The sequence below is a fragment of the Perca flavescens genome, chromosome 21, assembly GCF_004354835.1.
Source record: "Perca flavescens isolate YP-PL-M2 chromosome 21, PFLA_1.0, whole genome shotgun sequence".
NCBI classification, from domain to species: domain Eukaryota; kingdom Metazoa; phylum Chordata; class Actinopteri; order Perciformes; family Percidae; genus Perca; species Perca flavescens.
In genome coordinates this window covers 25407440-25434104 of record NC_041351.1, presented here as the reverse complement: position 1 = coordinate 25434104, position 26665 = coordinate 25407440, and the positions used below count along the sequence as shown (strand labels likewise).

Genomic DNA, 26665 nt, shown 5'->3' with positions numbered 1-26665 from the left:
GGAGAATCAGGAGACCCTGGATGGAGGACCACCCCCAGTAGATGAGCAATGGCAACATTGACCCTGTAAAACCTGGAGAATGTGCCCGGCAATGCCCACGATGTAGCGGCACATATGTCCTCTAGGGGTACACCTCTCAGGGCAGCCCACGAAGTGGAAACACTCCTAGTAGAGTGGCACCTCACGCCAGATGGCAGGGGGCGGTTACTCACCCCATACGCATAGCTAATAACATTCACAATCCAGTGGGAGAGGCATTGTTTGGAGATAGCGCAAGCTTTATTCGGCCACTATAGCAGAAGAACAGCTGTTCTGACCGCCGAATGCCCACGGCTCTCAAGGCCCAGACTGGGCACAACATTTCCGGCTCGATCCCTCCATCACCAGGCAGGGGGCTGAACCGGGAGAGTCTTAGAGGTTGGTCGAGGTGTAAATGGGACAGCACTTTTGGCAGGAATGCAGTGTTCGGCTACAACGTGACCCCCGAACCGTCTGGGTTCCACCTCACACATGAGGCACTCACGGAGCGTGTAGCTCACGGACACGTTTTGCCGTGGTAATGGCCAGCAGCCAATGCGGTCTTAACCGACACCCATTTCAGCCCTGCCTGTTGCAAGGGCTCAAAGGGAGGCTGGCACTATGGGGAGTCAAACTCTGTTGTTCCTTTTCCTTAGGGGGGTTTGGAGGTTGCATCCCCCTAAAGCCCCAAGATCCCCAACATGGGACCTGCCCCTGATGCCACTTGTGACATCACCCAGATAATAGCTCCCTGAGATCAGAACCTGCCTACAGCCTCAAAGGTTCTGAGTTCAAGCACCTGGTATTGCAAGATGATCATACACATATCTAATCAGGCATTGTGCTGTGGACAACCGCCCTGCATATTTTTTGTGTCTGCATTAACACACCTGATTCTGATTAACAATCAGTCCAGTTCCAGTTAAAGGTACAATTTGTAACATTTCTGCATTAAAATGTCTAAAAACGACCATACCTATGTTATATATATTTTAAATGTGTTGTAGCAAACCAGGGGAAACAGGCCAGCCAATCCGGCCCAGGCGGCGGGTTCATAGTATACAGTGTACTTACACTATCCCAAAATGTTTCCGTCAAATGTCAAACCCAGAGAAATCTTGTTATTTTATTTCTGACACGGGATGTTTCTTTTAGTCGCCTGTCAGTGGCGTCAATAACCTTTCACCCTCTAGTTACTCGTAACTTCAGTCAAAACACGTGAACCCAGATGATACATTCGAGAGTAATTGTGAATCATATGTCACAGAAAAAAATACTCGTAACCCAAAGGCATCATTTTGTGATTAATAACATGCCACTTTGCAACACAGTAATGCAGCAGAGATCTTATTTATTGATACATATCACTATCGATCCAGCTTAACGTTACTACAATGTGCTGGTTGACAAGTAGCTAACGTTAATGCTAATGCTTGGTGGTTAACATTATAGTAACCCTATACAATATTGTGATAAGTGGATAAAAGCAGCACTGGGCTAACCCATGGATGAGTTCACCAGTAACGTTAACCACATAGACGACTAATCTAATGCTAATTCAGCCAGCTAGCACACCCCGGTCTGTCTGCCTCACTCCCCCGGTGCAAAGAGACTTAATTCGCGATGAGAGCGAATTAAGCTCCGGGACATGGAGCTGGCTAGTTACCGTTAGCCCCCAGCCAGCCACTGTCATTACAGCAATCCGTAAACGGTGCCGGGTGCTAACGACGCTAACGGCAGTTTAATGAAGCGTCGGGAAACAGACTATATCAGACCCATGCACCCGAGTCACAACAGCGGCCATCCATAATGTTAGCTACGTCTCCGTTAGCGCTACCGATGTTCGTGTCGAAAATCTCCTCCCTGCCGAATTTCTCCCCCCTTTGCGTGTAGCTGTCTTTACAGTTAATTACAGTAGCTCAATTAACCAGACAAAAAGATGGGTTAAGCACCAAAACAAATAGTTAATATTACAGAAAAGTGAAGGGGGAGATCATTCCGGGCAGCTGAGAGCTGCTGCACAACGGCCATCGAACATCCTTGCCGTCCTGGAGATTCCCCCGGCAATCCCCACCCACACCTGTCTCTCAGCCTCGTTGAGTAGCTAGCTAGCGTTACAACAAACCCCATCCGCCCGGTGTTGAAACCATCCAAAAGGTGACATTGACATGTGAAATATTTTGTCATATTGTGGTTTTAGCTGATGGCTAATGTTAGCTTGCTGGCTCACTAGCTAACTGGTCAGCTACCAATAAAAATCAAATCAAGAAAAAACTTAATTATGTTGAAGAAACTGCAGCTATTTTATTAGAATGACATGAATAAACGTTACTAAACGTAACGTGAATAAACTTGAATGGGTAAACTCGTCTGTGAACAGACTCATTCTAATCAGCGATGGTGTTTAACAATAAATATTACTCACATAATTCCACGCAACTTCCCAATGTCATCAAAAGTCCGGGTTTACCATCCATTGTTTTGGTATATATATAGCCCAAATAGCTAGAGGAGTCATCACCTGGATAATAACTTGATCAATGTTTGCCTTTGGACCTGAAGATTAGGGGCCCTATCTTGCACTCAGCACAATTGACTTTGTACACCGACGCATGTATCGTTCCTATTTTGCACCCGACGCACAGTGGACTTTTCCCTCCACAGATGCACGTCGGTAAATTAGGGAATGTATTTGCGGCGTGTTCAGGCGCAAACGTTCCCCAGTGCTACTTTGCAGTTTCAGGAAACAATTCTGACACAGACCAGGAAAAACTAGTCTAAAGTTAGTGGCACTAGTCTAAAGTCAGTGGCGCGTTATTCAGATGCTATTTTAGGGGCACATGCTTGGCCATAATGTAGCATGTGCATAACGCGCATACACTTTGCTTCTCTCATCTACACGTACACAGCACTTCTTTTTTCTTCTTCACTTTTGCAAACCATACATAATTACAAGGAAAAATATTACTGAAAATGCGCTTCAGGTGTTTGAATAGGTCAGGAGGCACTTTACAATACAGTCCTCAAAAAGTCGCAGCATTCTTTGTGGCTTGTTGTGTTTTACACAACATTTCCATGAATTATGGATGTGTTGATGACATGACGTGATGTTGAACTACTACAAACTAGTGGCAATGTGCTCCTGGTGGAGCGGGTGGACGGAGATGGAGTGGGGGGAGGAGGAAGGGGCACAACGGGAGCAGGTGGTGCGTTTGGAGGCCCACGCGCCATGGCTGCAGCAATCCTCTCCAGACTTGAGGAGATGCGCCCAAGAGGCAACATCGCCACCTGGTCAAGACGGGCATTTATTACTTTGCCGCATCCCGGACAGCTCCCGCTGGCGTGCACCAGGCAAATCTGCCGTCGTAATAGCAGTCCACCATGGAACAAGCGTACCTGCTCTTAAAGGGAATGTGAGATGACGCTCTGATTGGTTTATTGCACGTTACGCCCAAACCACACCTAGCTACTTCAGACCAACCCATTTTAGATTTGCGTCGGGCGCAAGAGTCATTTAGGGCCCGAGATCCGCCCACAAAGCTACTTGCGTTTCACGTTTGATACTTGCGTTTCAGATTGTTAAAATAGGGCCCTGCGAGTTCAAAGCTTAAGGTGATAGAATGCAAAACCGAGTTTACCAGTCGCTCCAGGATATTTTTATGTTTGTTGCAATGAAGTTGTGGGAGACAGTGAAAGTTGCAAAAAAAGTTTAGATTTTAGTTTAGAGTTCTTTAAAAATAAAAAGGAAACTTGTTTCAGGGAAAATAAAACTACGAGTTTTGCTAGTAACCTTACCAAAAAGGCAAATTAATATATTAATAGAACACATGGTGAATTACAACCATTAGCTATATCCATTATTACAGCTACAGGACCTCGGGAGAACAGTCATGTGAGCGGGCGCAGTCCCGCGGGTCTGCTTGCATCATTATGTACGTTCTTCATACCTAATTTAACAACTAGATTCGGCTACTAGTGGATATTAAAATTTTTAAAAACGTGACATTTTAAACAAGGACCCTTTAAGTGTTCGGGCTGGTAAGTTGATATACCCCCAAAAAAATTATCCGCTGAAATATAGAAGTTTCTTTCTCCATGCAAAGTCTGTGTGAAAAGTCTTTCTCGGCCATGGGGTGCAGTACCACCGTTATCCGCTAAACCCATGGTGGCTTTTAGACAATTGCTATGTTTCCATCGACCCGTTTTTATCCAAATTAAGTGATATCGAATGAAAAATGCCTTATGGAAACAGTAAAATCCGATAGAATTTCATGAATATTGACTCAAAGAAAATACGCTCGGTCTCATCGGATTTTCTCTTGATCGATATACGGCTTATGCGATAAACGCTGATGGAAACGTTATTTGCCGAATAAATAATGAATTGCAATTAAGTTTTAGGTCATTTTATGGTTGCAACCCGCAATAAAACGAAGAAGAAGAAGTTTCAGTTCATTTCCGCCCAGTATTTCCGCTCTGTTTGCACACATGACAGGTGTCAACAAAAACGACAAACGAGGAGACAAGATACTTTTTTAATTTAATTTACCAGAAAAATATAACAGCTATTTTAGATAGCAAAATCTAAGAAAATCAAAGAATCTAAGAAACACCATCATTTATCAGGAGCACGCGAAGGAAATGACCAACAAAGGTTATGACAAGGACATTCTAAAAACGCTTAACGTGAAAAAGCTTAACGGGGTTTAATGTATCTAAACAACGATCAATCATCACCAGATGTATCATGGTCATATCTTGTCATGAACACTTAAGCCTGTCAAAAAAACTAAATCGAAATCCAACGATTATAGAAGTTATCTCACGTTGTTTTCTTCATCATTGGCCATATGGCGAAGAAAAAACTTAACGTGGTTATAATGTACCAAAACAATGATCAATCATCACCAAATTTCTCTCTCATATTACCCATCATAACCACGGAAAACTGTCAAATAATCTAACCCAATGTCCAATTATTTTGGACGTTATCTGACATAAAGCGTTTCTGCTTCAAGGCAGAGGAGCGGCTGGGGGTTGACTCTCCACGGTTCTCATTGGCTTTATAAGTCCTAATGTGAAAAAGCTTAACGTGGTTTAATGTACCTAAACAACGATCAATCATCACCAAAAAAATCCTCTTCTATATGCTCATCATAACCACTTAAAACGGTCAAATCTAACCCAATGTCCAAATATTATGGACGTTATCTGACACATTAACGTGAGATAACTTTTATAATCGTTGGATTTCGATTTAGTTTTTTTGACAGGCTTAAGTGTTCATGACAAGATATGACCATGATACATTTGGTGATGATTGATCGTTGTTAATAGATAAACCACGTTAAGCTTTTTCACGTTAAGCGTTTTAGAATGTCCCTTACGACAACACGTGGGACGTCCTGAGGAGTAAATGGAAGGCGCTCAAACAGTGATACACGGCTCAAAAGAGAGAGTTGTCTCGCAGCGGTGCCGGAGGGAAAATATAAGGCAAGTTCCACCTTTTTGATGAGCTGGATCAGATCCTCAGCCAAAGGCCCATCGGAGCTTATAGCTTGGCTTCTAATATTAACAACAACAACAACAACAACAACAACAACAACTGTCTAGCAAAACTTTGTTTGCGCGAGGGCCCATCCAACGCTGCTTGCAGCTTTAATTTTGTTTGATTTCGAATATGTACAGAACAGAAAAGCAGACAAGATATAAAAACAAAACAAATCAATATAAACAAATAAGACAATAAATTAATAATAACAACTTGTGAATACTTGACAATCTGTTTCCAAATCTGAAAAGGAAGTATACATTTATTTAATCCCACCCTAAAATCTACCCGCTTAACAATAATAATAATAATAATAATAATAATAATAATGATAATTATGAAACTGAAACTAAAACAAACCCCAGAAAACACATAATGAAAATCAACCCCCTTCTTTCTCCCTGTAACCTGTGAAAACCATGTCCTTATACCCAATTTTAAACTGCAGACTGTTCCATAGCTTTACTTCAGAAACTGAAATGCAGAAACTTTATCTACAGCTTCACATGGACTGTATGGTGACATTACATTGGCATGTGAAGACTCTTATCTGCTGAGCTTCTCATTCTTAGGACACATTTCCATTTCACATTAAACTATTTATCTACCCACAGGGTCTCACACCAAAGGTTGATTCTCTGGCATCAGAAGAGATCCATTGTCTACAGCAGCAGAACAGCATCCTGCGGGCTGTGGTTACACAGATGAGGAAGGAGATGGAGGATCTCATTCATCTCCTACCCAATTCCCAGACCCAGCTACATGCCTCTTCTCCTCAGCCAGTTCAGCATCCAGAAGTGCCTCCCACCACCTCTGTCACTCCTACAGCTAACACTCAGATGGCCACTGGACCAGCTGCCCAATCCACTGACATCTCTATCAACATCAGCCCAGCAGGTGAGGACAGCACTCTTTTACACAAACATGGTTGATGATTTCCATCATTCAGCAAATTTTATTATATATATTGTGATGTCATGAGAGGTTTTTCTTTTCAGCAGGCGGGGTATAGGGCAGAGACCAGCCAAAACATGGTTGTAGGCAAACAGAGGTTTTATTTTAAAGCAGTCTTTTCAGAAAATAGTCCAAAGAAAAACAGTAACTCCAACTCAAAAACTTACTGGCAGTAAAACTACATGGTTTAGCAAAGTCCTGGTAGCTTAGGTTCTTTCCCCATGAACTCTGCTTCCCTTCTCTCTGCATCTGCTCTCTATTGTCTTCTCCCAGTGCATGAGCACCTGCTGTAATCAAAGGGCTGAGGCATTTGCACCTCCCTGTGCGGTGCATTCTGGGACCTGTAGTTTGGGTGGCGGCCGTTTTGTCACAGGGTAGCCACTCCTGTAGAGGAAAATAGCGTCCCTCTACCACACGTCCCCTTGTGATGCCACAATATATATATATATATATACATAAAATAGTTTCACCTAATGGCTGACATCTTTATTTCAGTTGGAATGTTATTTGTATTAGTTAGATTTATTTCAAAAAAGGCATTTGTGGTTAAACTTTGCCTTCATTTGTCTTTTAACTCCTATATGTGATATGGGTCCTCAGGTGGTCTGTGCCGGGGGAAACGTGCCATAACCTCTGTTATGGCGAAGCAGGAGTCTAGGGGGGCAGAGTCTGCTCTCGCCAACCTAAAGGAACAGGTGCGGAAAGAAATCAGTAAACTAGTTGAATTTGTGCCTGTCAGTGTTGTCCAGGCAAATGCCTGGACCAGTGATGTGGAGTTAAAGCTACTGACCCTTTAGTGCTGACCCGTGACTGTGGAACAGTTTTCCACGAACACACAAATGTGAAAAGTGGGCAAGACAGTTCCATTTCATTGTAACTCAGTATAACATTGCCCCTGCAAAATGGTAGCTTATTAAAGGGTCAATTCACTAGTCAATTATGTAAGATGATAAGAAGATATTGCATAAGCTGCTGCAGCAACCTAGTTCCTTCAAGTTTCTTCTTATTTTCCTTCCAGAGTGCACTGGTGCGACAGCTGCAAGAGGAGAACCTGTATTTGCGGCGGCAACAGGCCTCAGGTTTCATATCTGGTGGTTTGTTTAGAGTGTGGGGTGCTAAAAGCAACCCTCTTTTCCTGCATACCAGGCTAAAGCAGGCAGCATCCTGTATCGCCCGTCTGAGCAGAGAGAAACAGCAGCTGATAGAAATGGGCAACCGCCTTCGTGCCCAGATCACCACTGCTGGACTACAGGGTACAATAACAGACACACACAAACACACACGCACACACACACATCATTAAAGAGCAGACAGTGCTATGCACACCATGTGAAATTAAAAGGACAATATAAATAGGTATAGTCACTGACCATAACTGATCTTTTGGGTTTATGGGGCTGTTGATCACTAACAATTGGCCAGTTAAGATCTGTGGTCTTAAAAACTCACAGAAAGGCAGAGTTACCGATAAGCTTTAATTTAAACAATTGATGTTTACAGATCCGGTTTAAATTAGCTTGAGCTGAATAACTTTGAAACTTTAGACTTCCAGACTTGGCAGGAATGCGTTGTGCTCCAATTATTCTAGTCAGACTGAAACCCAGCAGCAACCCATCATTACTGACATACTGAGCTTTTAGGCCAGAGCAAGATGCAAAATACATATGATTTCAAATACATTAATATATCATAGATTGACATGGGCTGTGGAATTGAATTACTCAATATCAGAGGTGTCAAGTAACTAAGTACAAATACTTTGTTACCTTACTTAAGTAGAAATTTTGGGTATCTATACTTTACTGTAGTTATTATTTTACAGGAGACTTTTTACTTCTACTTCTTACATTTTCCCGAAATTATCTGTACTTTCTACTCCTTACCTTTTAAAAATATCCTTCTTACTCCTATTTCAGTTCGGCTTGTTTTCATTCTGGCTTGTCATCGTTAAAAAAAAACCACAAAAAACAAAAACCTATCCAGATAAATCGCGCCATCCGGATAGAGTGAATTTGATTGTGGTTGGATGAGAAGTATATACATATACCATTCCGACACCCTATTGGTTTGTACGCGTTACATCGCACCTGCACATGACACAAATCACGTCACACTCCAGCAAGGAAATAGCAGACCTACTGTATGTAGCCTAGTACAAAGATGTCTGTGGCAGAGACTCAAGAGAACTCAAGCAAAATGTCCCAACCTAGCACCGGCAATTTTCTTGTCAAGTTTTGTTATCGTACATCCGTTGCCCTCACAGATTCCTGCAGCTAAGCTTGGATGTACATTTACATTCCAATAAAGGGTATTGATAACATGCCTCTGAAGTTTGACTTTTTGCACCATTACAATACTTATAGGCAACTAGTCATCATATTTTCCGCTCCATGAAACACATGTTAATGCTCAGTAGTACACATATATGGTTCTTTAATGTATTTGCATTGTACTAAAATGCGTTCATTTTCAATGGACATAAATGCGGCTGAAACAGGTGCATCCCAAACTTTTCAACATTAACATTTTAATATAACATTATAGTCATTATGGCCTTTAGAAAATGTTATCATTGTCGTAAGTAAATAACTAATAATGCCCAAAATGAGACCAAACTTCTACACTAGTACAAATAGGTTATGCACTCATAAAACGATGGATTGGAAAGTACACCAGAAGTTTATGTAAATAACACTTGCCTGTTGGCTTCTGCTCTCTGCTGCTGCTGCTACCGCAGTAAGAAAAGTGCTTGGGGACGTCTACAAATTACAACACAGAAAAGAGATACAACAAAAATATTTATTAATTTAACTTTTTTAAGTAAATGCTGTAGCATAACTAGCAGGAGACAAGTTATAATTGAGGTAAGTTTGGAGACATTACCTTATTTAATCATTAAGTTAATAAATATTTTTGTTGTATCTCTTTTCGGTGTTGTAATTTGTAGACGTCCCTAAGCACTTGTCTTATTGGGGTAGCAGTATCAGCAGCAACAGCAGAGAGCAGAAGCCAACAGGCAAGTGTTATTTACATAAACTTCTGGCGTACTTACAAACTTTCCAATCCATCGTTTTATGAGTGCATAAAAGTGCATTTGTACTAGTGTAGAAGTTTGGTATCATTTCGGGCATTATTAGTGGGGTAACTTACGAGACACAAACCTGGATCCATTAGCCCCTGCGCTAAGCTATTCAGCTGATAACGCTAACTCTCCCAATGTTCGACCCAGGTGAAAAACGCTTCTGGGGGGTTGTTTGGCTCGAGATCATGGTGCAAAGGACCCTAGGGTGAAATTACTCCGAATCATCACTTTAATGGTCCCCTAAATAATAATAATCTGAAGTCTCTTTCCCGAAATTCAGCATTGGTGCAGAATTACAGCCACTAGAGCCACTCCCACAATGAGCTTTCCTTAGTATGTGCCATTTCTGTGTCTGTAGCTATTGAGGAGGAGAGAGGGGGGGGCAAGGTGAAGGGTGGGGGTGTGGCCTTGACCAACTGCCACTTTGCTTGTTTGAAAGCCATGATGTCTCTCTCTCATGGGTGGGCCAAATTCTCTGGGCGGGCAAAGCAGAGAAAGGGGAGGTAACCTTGCTCCTTATGACCTTATAAGGAGCAGATTCCAGATCGGCCCATCTGAGCTTTCATTTCCTCAAAGGCAGAGCAGGATACCCAGGGCTCGGTTTACACCTATCGCCATTTCTAGCCACTGGCGGACCATAGGCAGGCTGGGGGAACTCATATTAATGTTAATGAAAAGTGAAATGTTCATGCCATGGGACCTTTAAATAGTAAAACACAAGTCCAAGTCTTTGCTTTATTTTTTTAGGTAGCACTTTACATTACAACACAATAATAATATGGTATCTGGCAGGCCTTTTAACATGGGACCAAATGAAAAGATGCATGCCATGCTCACGTCTATTGTGAACGTGGCTTAAGGCATTTATTATAGAAATGCACACATTACACAGCATATTTTTTAATGATGGTAATAAAGATTCCTTTGTTTTTTTTTAAATACCCCAGGATACAGTATTTTCATATTGCTGCCGAACCCTACTTTCAACATGTTGCCTTCCATCTAGTGGCTTTGCACACTGCAACTAAAGATCTTTGCTTTATAGAAAAAACTAAAAGTTGTATTTAATATACCTGATAACTACTGTGAGCTAATGAACCACTAGTGCTGTGGCTGTTAGCATAAAGGTTCAAGGTTTTATATTAATCTCCTTACTTTGAATATTAATTGAGAAGCTAGCCTAATTTACAGTGAATACTGAATGAGAAAATGCGTCCTGCTTTTAGAATTAATAATAATATGGTTGTAGAGTCTTTTAACAAGGCCTACAATGCAATGCAGTGATGCAAAGGGAAAACTTACATTTTGTAATAATTTATTACAAAATGCTGAAAAAAGTTATTACATATTGTGTTCAGGTTTTTTATTACAAAATGAATATATAAAACTTTGCAGCTGTATAGGACTTTAGCTGTATTTAGAATTTGAATTTTATTATAGTAAAGGCTGACCAAATCAGATTCCAATCGAATGAGTGTTGCCATCCAGGAAAAAAAATCTGCAAAGGATACACCTGTCGTTTCTTGCTCCAAGAACCATTGGGAGCCTCCTCTCACCTTGATTCTTCCCTTCTAAGGGATTTGAACCTGCTCGATGAGGGCGGATCTCGATTAATTTCTGTGTCAGCAGCCATAGGATGGAGGAGCTAGGACAGTAGGAAGCATATTTAGCAGAACGGAAAGCAACCACAGTCCTCCAGATACATGTGTGTCTTACAGAAGCAGTGGAGCCAGAGAGGGACACCTCCATGGAGAAACAAGAAGACCAACATGATCGTCTGTTTGCTTTGGAACAGCTGCAGTACCAACTCACCACACAGGTATCTGCTCAGTATTCAAGAGTCTCTTTAAATCTCTCATCAATAAAATACTCCTTTCTTCCTGTTACTTCAAAAACTTTTCTATATAACACAGATTGGCACTTATATCTTTTATTTTTTGGGCTTTTTATGGCCTTTAATCAACAAGGGGAGAAAGGAAGGGACGACATGCAGCAAAGGGCCGGATTCAAACCTTGGCTGCTGCCAAGGACTCAGCCTACATGGGACACACACTCTACTGGGGGAGCTAGAGGTCGCCCCCTGGCACTTATATCTTACATGTGTCACCCTCACATTGTACCTCGTCAGATTCACTAAGTGCCTGAGTGGTATTAGCAAGATGAGAATCTTGTTCGCCCTTGTTGTTTCCCATTTTGATGTCGTAATTTGAGTTCAGGATGCAAATACTGCAGCACCTGATGGTGGCCTGTAATGACTCTCAGTGCTCGGATTTCCTCTTACAGTGTAAACATGCAGGTTAAAGGAACACGCCGACTTATTGGGAATTTAGCTTATTCACTGTAACCCCCAGAGTAAGACAAGTCGATACATACCCTTCTTATCTTCGTGCGTGCTGTAATGCTGTCTGACGGTTCCATCATTAGCTTAGCCCAGCACAGATCCTGCAGGTAACTGGTTCCAACTAGCCTACTGCTCCCAATTGTGACAAAAGTGACAAAATAACGCCAACATGTTTCTATTTACATGTGGTGATTTATAGAGTCACAGCGTGTACAAAAAACAACGTAACATGAGACACTGCCATCTTCTAACAGTAAACAAACCGGGAACTATGTTAAGAGGCACAAAGGCACTCTTTATCCTATGCCCCCATAACTGCCGTTTTAGCCGAGTGGGAGCTCTCGGCATTAGCTGCAGCAGCTCCGTGTTGCTAGCACCGATTTGGCTCGTTTTTTTTTGCTATCGGCAGTACTCCTATATATATAGCAATCAAGATTAACGGAAAACTTGCCCGGAGTTCTCCTTTAAGGCCGGGACACCCAGGGCCGAAAATTGGCCGTTTGGCGAGGTCAGTGACTCGAATCTGTTCGGTGTGTCCCGTGCCGTCGTCAGTCTGGGGGGCTGTTGGCGTTCATTTTGGCCGACCTGACATGTTCAGTCAAAGGCAGGGCAGTCGGGACTCACCCGAAAATGGCAAGAGGAATGAGCGTGCCTAGAGTCTCTCAAAATCTGATGAAAATCTTTTAAACTGACCGTTGTTGAGCTGAAATGAAGACAGATTCAGCAACTGCATGGCCTATTTCTCGCTTAAAAAGTTTTCAGAAACATGTTTCAGTGAACTATTTTAGTACAATATGAGATCGTATTCTGAACGAGTCGCCATGACAGTCTGGCTTTGAATTTCCAGAGAAAACAAGCCCATGTGACCTGTTCATCCAATCAGCTGCCGGTTTTCATTTCTTGGGCAACAATACAGAGTAGCGCCGCCTGCTGCTATGGAGACGTATTACGTTTCTCAAGTCGGTGTCGCCTCTGTGTGTCCCGAGGCAGTTTTTTGGACCTCGGGGACCCGACTGATCATCTTGACTGGCTTTTCTGTCGACGGTCGGCCGTCTGGCTGGTGTGTCCCGGCTATTAGATGACTTGGAAACTCTTAACTGAATGAGAATGGTTTCAATGTGTAGATATATTTTGTTTGGTGCACATCCAAAAAGTTTAACCCTTCAACACATTCATTCACTTTCAATTTCCGCAAATTTGTTTTTGTTTCTGACATGCTAAAGCTATTGCTTGGTGAACAGCTAGGCACTGTCATCAATGTGAGGTTATCAGGCAACCAGCAGGGATGCTGCACAGAATGTCTGATCTTATGAACTGCTGTTCATCAAAACAGTTATAGTACATGACTTCCCCCAACACTACAATGTGTAATTTTTATGTTTCAGTTTATGTACTAGTTGAACAAATGGAATACAACGTGATTATTTGTAAGCTTAAGTGTTGGTGTTGGGAGGTGTATTTCTGACAGAGCCAGGCTAGCTGCTTCCCCCTGCTTCCGGTCTTTATGCTAATACAGATATGAAATTGATATCCAGAATCACACAACACCACTTTATGATCAGAACAGGTAGGTGTTACTCTACACCATTTCCAAAACCACAGATAGCCACTAAGAGAAGTGCCTCAGAGTAATAATGATCCTGGTGTTGAGTACTTCTCTCTGCTACCTCCAGAGAGCACTGTGGGTCAACTAATGTATTTGTGCCTTCAGGAGCTGCAGTACGCATTGAGGCAGAGGGCTTGCACTTTGGCTGGAACCACCAACAGATGTCCTGCCACAGAAGGAGCTGCCAACCCTTGGTCCCAGGGGCACAAACCAACAGACAGGCCTGAGGTAACAGCAGAGCAAATATTGCATTAATTGATAAGCAATAACAATCCAGTTGCCCAGTTTACTTAATACAATTACTCACATTTAGGTATCTCTATGATTCCAGACTTCACACAATCTGAAAGTAAAACATCTTAAAATAAACTTACTCTCCTGCTCTCTTCTTCTCCAGAGTTCCAAGAACAAAGAGAACACAATCAGCCAGTCACAGAGCTCGATAGACGTGTGGCTGCAGCCCCACTCAGGTCTGTCTAGGTCTCGGTTGTCATCAGAGGAGTCACTGTGGGAGATACTGGACCATGGATTCAGTCCATCTATTATCTCAGAAGGTAACCACACCAGAATAACTAGGACTTGCCTACTACTAGATTTTTCTGCTGACTGATACATTTTCTTTTCATATTGCTAAAATATTTAATCAATATTAAATAGGTTTTACTTCTCGTATGTATACAAATCGCAGATTTAGAGTTTCCTGGTATCCCCTATCAGATCAGATGGGGATATCCTCCCAGGGTCTCTCAGCTAAAAGTTTAAAATAATTCTTCAAAAATGTATTTTACTAAAACATTTGCTCTAACTGAAAAGTTCAATTCATCCTTGACTGTCAGGTAAAGTTTCTGGACCGTTTATCAGCAAAGTGAGATCAAATGCTCACATGCAGTTTAAGTGTTTCAGGGATGATTAAGGCCAACAGCGTGTGCTTAAAGGTCCATTGTGTAGGAATTTCTTCCATCTAGCGTTGAGATCATATATCGCAATCAACTCTCTCGCACCACGCAGTTCAAAGTACATATTACAGCTACAGTAGACTTCATGCTTCAAAAAGCCGGTCTCTTGCTCTTTTCAATATCCTTTTTCTTTTTCTGGGCGAAGAAGAAGACTCCTGTTCCTGAAATTTGAATACGTGTGGTCTTCCATGTTTCTTTTTTCAAACTTGCCAGGGCAAGTATGTGAACGGGCAACACAGATTTTGATAATGAACAACTAAACACGTTACACACTGGACCTTTAAGCATTAACACCTAAATATCTTGTCTCTAGCAGTTTCTTTTTTTTTTTATGTCTTTAATTATTTATTTAACAGCGGCGGAAGCCTTGATGTGAAAACTGCACTAACGCGGGTCCTGTTAAATTATGACAGCTACTTTATATCGGACAATAGGGTTATTGGCTCTGAATTTCATGAATTTACTGTGACCCCAGGTGAAACAAGAAACTAACGTTAGCGAACGCTGTGACCCCTCGGCCTCCCCGCTGCTGGAGACGTTGTAATCCCCCGACACACTGTAGTAACGTTACTGTTTAAAACGGTTTCCAGGTTAGTGGGGGTGCATACCCTCAAAAATGTGATGTGAGATGTGTTATGTATCTGGAATTGTTCATTAGCTGTGTGTGATATCTGTAAAGCAGAATGGACTCACAGTAGTAACATTAGGCTCACAACAGCCTAACAGATTTTATTCTGATCCAAATACTTTTTCTGTGTTAGTGTAAGAAATATGATGCTTTTGAGAAACAATTGCAAATAAAACAAACTTCTAGTGGAAACACTGAACCTATCATTTTTTATTTAGTTTGAATCATGCTGGCTTCATCTATTCAGTAAAATATATAAAACAGTGGTGGTATTGATAAATCCTGCAGGTTTAACCATCAAACCTATAAAGCCTCACAAGCATGAATATACATTAAATATTTTTTTATTACAACATTAAATATGTCAAGTTAGTACATTTTTATGAAGAAAATTTCCAACAAAAGAGAGTGATGGCTGGAGTCTGGAAATGTTTTTAAGATGAAAAAAGGCGGATTTGGTGATAGATTTTATGTGAGTATGGAAAGAGACCAGAATCTGCGAGTTCTTATTCTTCAAGTCTGATGTGTCAACATGGGTGGGTGGACATGTGGATTCAGCCTTTTTCTTTTCCTGCATGTTTGGGGACCCCACAGACGATGGAGCTAAAAAGCTGCATATTTCTCTTCACAGAATCACAAAGAATCTTTACCGATCCTGAAATACATTAAATCCTTATGTAATTGTAATATTGTGTAAAAAAGAGATTTAATAAGTGTGTCAGCATTCAGTAATTCATCAAACAAGTGGGCGTAGATCTGATATGATAGGATGTTGAATTCCTACTGACCCAATTGTTTTGTTACTTAATGATGACTCTAAATTACATCTGCTTGGGAAACAAAAGAAAGTTTGGTTAGCTGGCTCAACCGCAACCAAGAAAATGATAGCTCAGCGCTGGTTTCCCCCCCAGTCGCTTTGTATAAAACTGTGGTTAGCGTATTTTCTGGACATAGTTATGCTTGAGCTCTCTACAGCAAGGATTAACAACGCCAAATCACCTACTATAGACCTATGGAAAGGTGCAGCAGCACAGGTATCCGTCCTAATGACCTCAGCATCACAAGAAGTAGAGAAGGGCGACTAGGCAAGGTGTGATTTCTGTTTTTGTTTATTTGTTTGTTTTTCTTTCTTTTCCTCGAGACAGCGGAGGGTGGGGGGTGGGAGAGGGGGGTTGTTCTTGTTCAAGTGTGTTTGTCTGTTCTGTTGTTATTGTTTAAAATAAAAAACTAAATAAAAAATTGATCTTAAAAAAAGTGTTAGGGTAAGTACGTCCACAGAATATCACTTTGTCAAAATACCCAACCACTCCATTCAGTATGAACATTGTTGCAGAGGTTGGATCAGTGATAGACAGATGGAGGGAGGGTTGTTGCCCAATTTGTGACCGTAGTCTCTGTCAGCTCTCCAGGGAACAGTTTCTCAAACATAGCAGCTGCCAGATCAGGCTCAGACAAAGTGATCAACATCATACCATCTAATAATTGTGAAACTAGACAATCCTGGCACAAAGTTTAAGTACACTTATGGTAACTGCACTGACTGGGTCAAAGAGTTTATTACAGATATAATCTCCCTAATGCAGTTAGACGTTAAGATTATTTCAAACATTTTGGCCAATTGATTAAAATAAGTCATTGCTTCTTTAATTCATCCTAATCAGGTGGGGTTTATTAACGGACCTAGCTCGTCAGATAATATCAGGCGTCTCATTAATATTGCATGGTCTGTAGCTGACAGACAATCCCCAATAGAAGCCATTTCCCTTGATGCCGAAAATACGTTTGATATGGTGCAATATACATTTTGGAAATGTATGGGTTTGGCAGCATTTTTATGAAGTGGATTAAGGTGCTGGATAAGCACCCAGAGGCTGCGTTAAATTCTGAATATTTTGCTCTTGAATGGGGAATGAGACAGAGTTCACCTCTGTCTTCTTGTTGTTTTGTTTAGCCATAGAGCATTTGGCATTTGTCATAAGGGGGAGACTAACTTCCCAGGTTTTATGGTAGGAGGTTTAGTGCACAATCTTATGCTCTATGCAGATGATATATTACTTTTTGTGTCCGAACCTAGCAGATCAATACTGTGTATACTCGGGATCATTGACTCTTTATCAAACTTTTCAGGTTATAGCGTAAATTGGTCCAAGTCAGAACTGTTACCTTTAACAGCTCAGTGCCCTGTTACAGCCTTCCAATCAGGTGCATTTCAGTGGCCCAAGCAAGGTATCGTATATGTGAGTATCTTATTCCCTCCACAGTTAAAGACCTAGTTAAAGTTAATATGGATCCATAATTTGATTAAAAAATCTCTTGTGATGTTAATAGATAGGCGACTCTTAATCTCTCAATGTTATAAAAGCGGTTTGTGTTTATAAGCTGAATTACCTTATCCAATCTCTTCCTCTGGAGGTTGCCCTGTCATATTTTAAATGGTTTGAGAGGATAACAAGGATATTTATAGTACAGGCCAAAAGTTTGGACACACCTTCTCATTCAATGCGTTTTCTTTATTTTCATGACTATTTACATTGTAGATTCTCACTGAAGGCATCAAAACTATGAATGAACGCATATGGAATTATGTACTTAACAAAAAAGTGTGAAATAACTGAAAACATGTTTTATATTTTAGATTCCTCAAAGTAGCCACCCTTTGCTTTTTTGATAGTGCTGCAAACCCTTGGTGTTCTCTCAATGAACTTCATGAGGTAGTCACCTGAAATGGTTTTCACTTCACAGGTGTGCCTTGTCAGGGTTAATTAGTGGAATTTTCCACTTATTAATGGGGTTGGGACCATCAGTTGTGTTGTGCAGAAGTCAGGTTGATACACAGCCGACAGCCCTATTGGACAACTGTTAGAATTCATATTATGGCAAGAACCAATCAGCTAAGTAAAGAGAAACAAGTGGCCATCATTACTTTAACAAATGAAGGTCAGTCAGTCCGGAAAATTGCGAAAACGTTGAATGTGTCCCCAAGTGCAGTCGCAAAAACCATCAAGCGCTACAAAGAAACTGGCTTACATGAGGACCGCCCCAGGAAAGGAAGACCAAGAGTCACCTTTGCTGCTGAGGATAAGTTCATCCGAGTCACCAGCCTCAGAAATCGCAAGTTAACAGCAGCTCAGATTAGAGACCAGATGAATGCCACAAAGAGTTCTAGCAGCAGACACATCTCTAGAACAACTGTTAAGAGGAGAGTAGCTGCTAGGAAACCACTGCTAAGGAGAGGCAACAAGCAGAAGAGATTTGTTTGGGCCAAGAAACACAAGGAATGGACATTAGACCAATGGAAATCTGTGCTTTGGTCTGATGAGTCCAAATTTGAGATCTTTGGTTCCAACCGCCGTGTCTTTGTGCGACGCAGAGAAGGTGAATGTATGGATTCTACATGCCTGGTTCCCACCATGAATCATGGAGGAGGAGGTGTGATGGTGTGGGGTTGCTTTGCTGGTGACACTGTTGGGGATTTATTCAAAATTGAAGGCATACTGAACCAGCATGGCTACCACAGCATACTGCAGTGACATGCCATCCCATCCGGTTTGCATTTAGATGGACCATCATTTAATTTTCAACAGGACAATGACCCCAAACACACCTCCAGGCTGCGTAAGGGCTATTTGACCAAGAAGGAGAGTGATGGAGTGCTGCGCCAGATGACCTGGCCTCCACAGTCACCGGACCTGAACCCAATCGAGATGGTTTGGGGTGAGCTGGACCACAGAGCAAAGGCAAAAGGGCCAACAAGTGCTAAGCATCTCTAGGAACTCCTTCAAGACTGTTGGAAAACCATTTCAGGTGACTACCTCTTGAAGCTCATCAAGAGAATGCCAAGAGTGTGCAAAGCAGTAATCAGAGCAAAGGGTGGCTACTTTGAGGAATCTAAAATTTAAGACATGTTTTCAGTTATTTCACACTTTTTTGTTAAGTACATAATTCCATATGTGTTCATTCATAGTTTTGATGCCTTCAGTGAGAATCTACAATGTAAATAGTCATGAAAATAAAGGAAATGCATTGAATGAGAAGGTGTGTCCAAACTTTTGGCCTGTACTGTATATGGAATAGAAAGGAAAAAAAACGATGATGCATTTTAATAAATTACAAAGACCGATTGATAGAGGAGGTTTGGGTCTACCAAAGATGTTGTATTATTACTATGCCTTTAACATAAGCATCTGGCCCACTGGTCACTTCCACCTGAGAGAGCCCCACACTGGTATTGTATTGAGCTATCTTTTATTGCACCATTATTGCCCTTACGAAGACTTTCTGTTGAACTGTATGGTGAGGCAAAAACACATCAGATAATCTCTCACTTAAAAGTCGTTTGGACCAAAGTGGCCCGGCTGTTTGTACTGGATCTTTATCTAAATACTTCATCAAGTATCCAAAGTGACGTATTGATAGATCTCCCCTTTTTTGGAGGGATTAGTTGGAAAAGGGAATTGTCACACTGGGGGATATTTATCTTGTTGACAAATTGAAATTCTTTGAGTATGTGATGTAGTAATTCGGAATCCTTAGGTCTCTATTTGCAACTTTGCCATCTGTTAGTGGGGATTTTGGATCCAGTGCTTAAACCCAGAAGGCACCAGAATGCTTAGATAAGGTGTTCTTGAAATATGGAAAAGGTCATGAGGCTTCTGGGTAATATAAAAAGACATGGGAAAGGGATCTGAGTATTACACTGGATGATGAGGAGTGGGACAGAATCTGTAGGAATATTAAAACTATGTCATGGATGGGAGGGTGTGCCTCATTCAGTTCAAGATTATGTATTGCTTCTATTGCAGGGACCCAGGTTCCATTCAGCCCAAGATTATTTGTTTTGGGAGATGGGTCAATTCTAAACGGGATAGATAAGCACATAAGAAGCTGGGTCCAAACTAGTTAGGATGGAGAAATAAAGGGGTGCCGTTAAACCAGAAGTGGGCTTTGGAGATGGCTGGAGTGGCGGCGTTTGAAAAAAGTCATATAAACGGTTTGCCAGATTGGATGTCTATAGTAGTATATGGGAAAAGAACCTGAACTTTCTGGAGGGCTCCTAAGAAGCTTTGTGCTGGGGAGAAACGTGTATGATGGTCTTATGGTGTTTTCATTTATGTTTATGTGGTTTATTTGTTACTATTTTGTTATATGGTCTATATCTTTTGTCTGGGTGGGTGGTGATGACGAAAGGTTTTTTTGTGTTGTCAAACACAAAAAAATACACATAGGGACAGACAACAGGGTTTATGTGCTAGATTTGTTTATTAAGGTAAGCATAGCAGTTAATGATAAAATATCTAGTGATGTTAAAGTATTTACATCCACATCTGCACGTAAAACTAATAACTTGTTCCTTGGCCCGTGACCTGATTTCCGGCCAACTTTCATTGAAATTTGCTAACTCCTCACTCAGACACCTACAAATTGTAACCTTAACTTGGTTAAAGATACCAGCAGTAAATTACATTGTGTCATCTGTAACAGCCATTCAAATTGAATCTCTCTTGTCTTCACCTAAAGGTGAGGGTGAGCTGAGCAGGAGGGAGGTGACTGAGTCTGGTGGGGATGGAGTCCAGATGATGTTGCATGGAATCGGTGCTATCTTCCATAGCCAGCCCCCAGCCGAGGTCCAGCAGAGAAGGAACCCCTCTAAAACACTGTCAAACACTACCAAGACCAGCAGACCTGGATCCACTGGCAGGATCTGCAAGATCAGAAACTACAATGTTAAAGACTAACACATTATAGTATGTATATATAGTACAATAAGTCAGTTTGTTGGTCCGGGGGAGTCCTACTTAGTATTGTATACTTTTTATAAATATTTATAAAAAATATATAAATATTTATAAAAACAGAATAACATTTTCTGTGGGTCTGGAGGAGCCTTGTCAAGTCTGAGAAAATAACCATGATTATTTCATAGTGGTCATCAGGATTATCTCTAAAGCACAAACTACTAGACAAATGCACTCTAAATCAAGAATTGCCTCAAATACCAAAACATAATGTTCTTAAATACATTTCAGAATAAAACTTATGGTAAGAACATATTTTTAATATTTTACTGCTTCTTCCAAAAGCAGAGTTCATGTGTCTGAGCAGTTAAGGGACCACAATTAAAATAGACCTATAGGCTTCAAGTGTATGATTGTGTATGATCCTCAATATTTTAATGTATTGTTAAAAGCCCTTCTGTATGTTTTATTGTATTGTAGTAAACCCACCTTTTTTGTTTTGTTTTCCCAAAATAAAACAGTTCCAAGATGTGTAAGTCAAATAATTTGTTAATCGATTGAACTCAATTGCTATACATTCAAAAATGGGACAGCGACCCATCAGGGAAAAGGAGCTAATGTCTGCCCCAAAGTCAAATAAAGTTGCTGATGGGGTCTCCCTGTGGTTTATAGTTAAAGCACCCACCAAGAACTGCAATGTCACACTGGGGACCTTTGTTGTATGTCATCCCCAATCTCTCTTTACCCAAAGTGAGGGTTAAAAAGGAGAGTGATATTGGGCTATATAAATAAAATTGACTTGACTCCCCTACACATTTTCTGTCATCTCTCTGCTGTCAACTATGCAATAAAGACATAACACCCAAAAAAAATAACTGAAAACACCAAGTTGTTGATAATCATCACTGTAGGTATTACGAATATAAACAGAAATATAATATATTGTCATTATAAAATGCATTCATTTATGCTGTTCCAAGTAAAAGGCCATCTCCATACATGTTAAAGCTTTGTCATGTCTCAGAAACCAGATTCCTCTTATGGTGACTCTTCTCATAAAGATATAGTGCAGCTGTGCACTCCACTGGGATTTTGCACATATGAGCTATCAAGTTTGAAATTAGACTACTTAATTTCTGCAAAAGAACCAATTTGTATCTTTCACTATTGATCACAGGGTTACTGCCTTAAAGCTTATCAATGCTGCCACAGTAGGTCAGTAGGAATAAAAATCTTTCTTTTGAACATCATGCTACTCGAAATGATGAACTCTTGTAACCCCAAGAAGTCAGACGAGCTTTCCTGGCTACGTCATCACTTGGGTCCCGCCTTTTAATCACCCTATCTCCAAACAGCACGCTCCACTCTATTGTGATTGGATGAAGCTTCACACCCCTGCTCCGTGATTGGCCTATTCACAAGTCATCCAGAATACTTAGATGTGTGTACTAACTTGTGCAGACGCCGGTCTCTATCACGTTCAATGTTAAGTTATGAAATGTTAAATTAAACATGAACTTGACAGAGGTTCACAACCTAGCATGCTTTGAGGGTAAGAGGAAAAGGCAGATAACTTTTAAGAGTGTATATCTATTTTCTAGGCCTAAAGTGGTCAAATTTATTAAAGTAAGAAAATATTCATAACTAAACAGGTCACAACCCAAATACTATAATATAAAACGGTGTGATATGCTGTGTAGTTAAACTTTGGCTTTATTCTAATGCTTTTGGTGATCGACTTTTCCTCTAGGACAACATAGAATTAAATTAAATTAAATCTCGACAACTATTAGATGGATTGCATGACATTTTGTACAGACAGTCATGTTGCTCCATACCATTTGTGACTCGAGATGCCTGTCTTCAAGTCAGATGTTTTCCAAATAAAGCCCCATTAGTAGCCTACGCAAGTTCCACAAACATTATATAACGGTTAAAGCGTCAGTAAATAAAAGGTAAATAATAATAGCCTGTAAAGCTGCTCAGTTTAATGGCTTGATATATGTCATTAGTGTAAACAATTAGCTGTTGTCAAATGTGGCGAACAGTAAGTGCGTATGGCCACACTTTCCTATTTCATCTTTATGGCGAATTAACAATTCTTGTGTCATTTTGTAGTCTGATGCAGCTGTCGCCTGCAGTCTGGTGTTTCGGCGGAGCTTGGGGTAGTCGGAGAAGAGAATCAATTTGAACTTCAGTAACCCCGACTCATTATGTTTCTTTCTCTCTCTCTGTGACTACGGGGGCGTTCAACGAATTGCTCCATCACTGGCTGGATCTAAGAGCCCTGCCTCTTTTCTCATTGGACTGTGCAGCCAAGCCAAGCTGTCAGCCCATGTGGCGTGGCCAGGCAGAATGTGAGACATTTAAATCCATCAGAAAAAAAGATTCAAAGAAGCAGAGGCTTAGTTAACCGTATAGACAGTGAAACGACAGAGACAGCCATTCCTCCCTACAGTTACAGTAAGAGGAACACCATCTGGGCAACACAGGTAAGCTAATTTCGCTAACGATTATTAGCTGCAGTATACGGATGCTATCGGCGTCACTGCCAGTATGCGTGACTTTACTTTTTGTTGTATTGAGACAGAACAATAGCAGGCTAAACTAAAAAATACGCCTGTTTGCTTTGTCATTGCTTTTTTTAACAGCTTTGTAAGAAAATAGTAACGGTATGATTTGAAATGTTTTCTTGTTGTCTTATTCCAAAGTAACGTTACGCTTGTATTCGACACTATCACCATGCAGCTTTTATTTAAATTAATTCTAATTCTAAAATGGTTCGTCTTTGTCCTCTTGATGGAGATAATCAATGTTGGTGTATCATATTCAAACCAAAATTAAAAGTGAATCTACAGCAGTTCTCACAGTTACTTATTCTCAAAATGGCATATTATGTGATCGAAATCATTGCTGATGTTAAATGCCACTTTAAATGGCCAAAACAACAAAGATTGGTGCATGTTTCTTAACACTGGCATCCTATTGTTGTATTTTTATTGAAATACTGATGACGTTGCTTTGCTTCCGGCATTTTGTCACAGGAGGTAGATACTGATGATAAACCATACCCAAGAGGAAGGCCTTTGTTCAGCCCAGTACTGTACAAACTGAAGTGCCAGGGGAACTGAAAAATGAATGACAGAATAATTCCAGATTGTGAACTCACCGTGTCCTTCCTCTGATTTAAAGGTGGCTTTACGTGTGTCACTGTAGGTCATGGCTGCTGGATGAGAACAAACCAAATGAAGGCCATTGTATTGAGATTAGAAAGTATCAGAAATGTCCTCTTGTATAAGAGTGTCTCTTGCGACAACATGGTTGAGTTAAAAAAAATAATTAATGATGACATAAAAACCAGAATAAATTCAGTGTAGTTTGCTTGTATACTTTTACATGTGGTTGAGGAATTTGCTGTGTGTGTGTGTGTATATATATCTTAACTTGTAGATGAGACATTCTTCTGATGTCAGGTAGAGCAATGATTTGAGTGATGTGTTTGCATTGTTGTCTTTGCTTCTATGTAATCAAGGAACAAGTTTGTCTTCTATACTTAGAGGAAGAGGATACTTGCCTGCAGAGTAATGATAGAGTTTTGGTTTATTCTCAATTGTGTATCTACCTTCAGGCTCTTTCAATCAGGCTGTGTGGCAAGTCAGGTCTTGTTGTGGGGTGCTGCTGGATGAGCTAAGCAGTTTATTATTCAGAATTTTAGGGCTGAAAGAAATGCAATAAGGAATAACTGTAGAAGACAATTTAGACACTAATCTTTGTACAATATAATTTGGAATGATGTTCATGACAGCATGAGGCTGCAGTGGGGCAGACACCGTTCATAGAGTGCTGAGTAACTGTACAGTATGAATGCAGCCTAGCTTGCAGCTAGCGGAAAGTCTTTAGTCATGTGCAGGTTGTTAGTGTGTGATGTGGGTCAGGTAAAGCTAGATATTGAACTGAAGGTGCTACATTAGGTCTAATCCCAGGCCAGTGTATCCTGGAATCCAAATCCCTTAAGGTACAGAGCCAAAGAAAGGGCCAGGACAGCATGTCATACTGTTACTAGTCTTGCATTGCCAGACCTATCTCCACAGCGCTGTGGAGTAAGGTCTACACATTAGTGATAGACCAATTATCAGCCATGGCCGATTATCGGGCCGTTTTTTGGCAGTTTGCACATGATCTGTATCAGCGTTTTATTTGCCTGATAGCTGATAAAGTTAACCAATTAAAAAGTGCACTACTTTGGCTTGGCTACAGGTCTGTGTCTGTCCCTCTGCTTTGGTTTCACTCACCACTGAGTCTGACTAATGTTCCGTCCATAACAGTGACTGTCTTTTACTGGGTATTATGTTGAAAGTTTATCATTTATTAAATAATTGCTTAAAGCATTTAAACAAAGTTTGGTGTTCATTTTGATAAAATATCGGTTTTATAAACTACTAATAATCAGCCCTGAAAAACCAGTATCTGTCGATCCTTACTACACATACATGCTAGGATAGTAGAAAAAATGCTCTGGGTTTTTTGCATTTCTTTCTTGTCTTTGAACAAAGTTTATTTAGGTTTTTGTTACAATAATTTGACATTTAAAGTGACTATATGTACAAGTTTCTGAAACTGTATTTTTCCATCTGATGATCATAAATGACCTGTAACAGCAAATGAGACTGACAGTGAAAAGAACGCTATTTCTTTTATATAGTTTTTAATAATGCCTTTGCTGGGTCCGATTTTTCCCGCAAAGTCGCAAAATGATTTACAGCCGATAGATGGTGCTACAGTCACACATTCTGACAGGTCACAGATTTCTTTGTAACACCGGAAAAGCCTGTGTTAGCATATCCAGCCAGGTAAAACGTAGCAGTAGATTTCTTTATATAGGCCTAATTGTATTTTAATTTTATTTTAAAAGTTATCTGCTGTAGTTATGGCTAATACTGGGGCAGGGCCATGAAAGAAAGAAAGAAAGGAAAGAAATTAAACGAAAAACAACTAAAAGGGAAAGTGACAGACAACGGGCGAGTCAATCTCGGTTAGGCTTTCAACAGATGGAGACAATTACGGGATGGTAACAATTCAAAATTGACCCTAAATTGTCCGTCAGATATGTAATGTGTATTTCATTCATTAAATAACTTTACAATGCGCGATGTGGTTGTACGTCAATAGCCATCATTAAATTACGTCCCCCTTCCATTTAGCATGGACGTTTTATTTCATCTACTCCGTGTTTGTGTTGGCCTACTAGTTTCTTTTCCCTTGTCCATCTGTAGGTATGTAAAGTGTCCTTGGGTTTTATGAAGTGCACTATATTAATCTAAGTTATTACATTGGTTGCTCCAACAATCTCTTAATGCTTTGGCTCGTAACCCAGTGACCGTGATAATGTTCCCCTGTTTAGCTCATGAGACATCCAAAGTAGGCTAAGTTACCGTATGCAACACTTGAAATGCATCAATGCATCTGTAATGTATTATCTTATTGTAAATGAATGATTTTCTGTCTGAGCAAAACATTTGTAACTATATGACCTGCTCGTAACGCTCACTTGGTAATATACATAGACTGTAGTCTATGGTAATCTACATTGGGGGGTAAAAAACCGTAAAGAAAGATCTTCACGATAGCAGGTGTGCTAAAAACACTTTCGCTGTTGTCCAAAGGGGCTGCTAGAATCAACTCAAACTGAAAGTTACATATAGCTACTTTTAATTTTGATGACACATTGGACTTATATTTACATTATATTATATATATAATCTTTTAAACCAACTCCTCAAAAGAGGTAGTCTGT

At 40.5% G+C, this 26665-nt stretch overlaps 2 protein-coding genes across 11 annotated transcripts in view; both read left to right on the top strand.

Moving 5' to 3' along the window:
* The window catches only part of ccdc57 (coiled-coil domain containing 57), an 86835-nt gene extending 65166 nt beyond the window's left edge, over positions 1-21669 (top strand). For 7 of the 8 annotated variants that reach the window (XM_028567302.1, XM_028567301.1, XM_028567300.1 and 4 more), the window contains 7 exons: positions 6184-6466; positions 7124-7218; positions 7542-7776; positions 11324-11424; positions 13658-13780; positions 13950-14106; positions 20654-21669. In XM_028567302.1, the coding sequence (XP_028423103.1) occupies positions 6184-6466; positions 7124-7218; positions 7542-7776; positions 11324-11424; positions 13658-13780; positions 13950-14106; positions 20654-20871 (1212 nt within the window). In that variant the 3' untranslated portion in view covers positions 20872-21669. The remainder of the gene's footprint in view (positions 1-6183; positions 6467-7123; positions 7219-7541; positions 7777-11323; positions 11425-13657; positions 13781-13949; positions 14107-20653) is intronic. The other variant, XM_028567296.1, reaches the window with a different exon arrangement.
* A 677-nt stretch (positions 21670-22346) lies between these two features.
* Positions 22347-26665, top strand: part of fasn (fatty acid synthase) — a 106285-nt gene continuing 101966 nt past the window's right edge. Inside the window, exons 1-2 of one of the 3 annotated variants that reach the window (XM_028567291.1) lie at positions 22347-22423; positions 22990-23363. The gene's annotated coding sequence lies outside the window, so the exon portion shown is untranslated. Of the gene's footprint in view, positions 22424-22809; positions 23364-26665 lie in introns of those variants that run through there. The other 2 variants (XM_028567294.1, XM_028567293.1) reach the window with 2 other exon arrangements.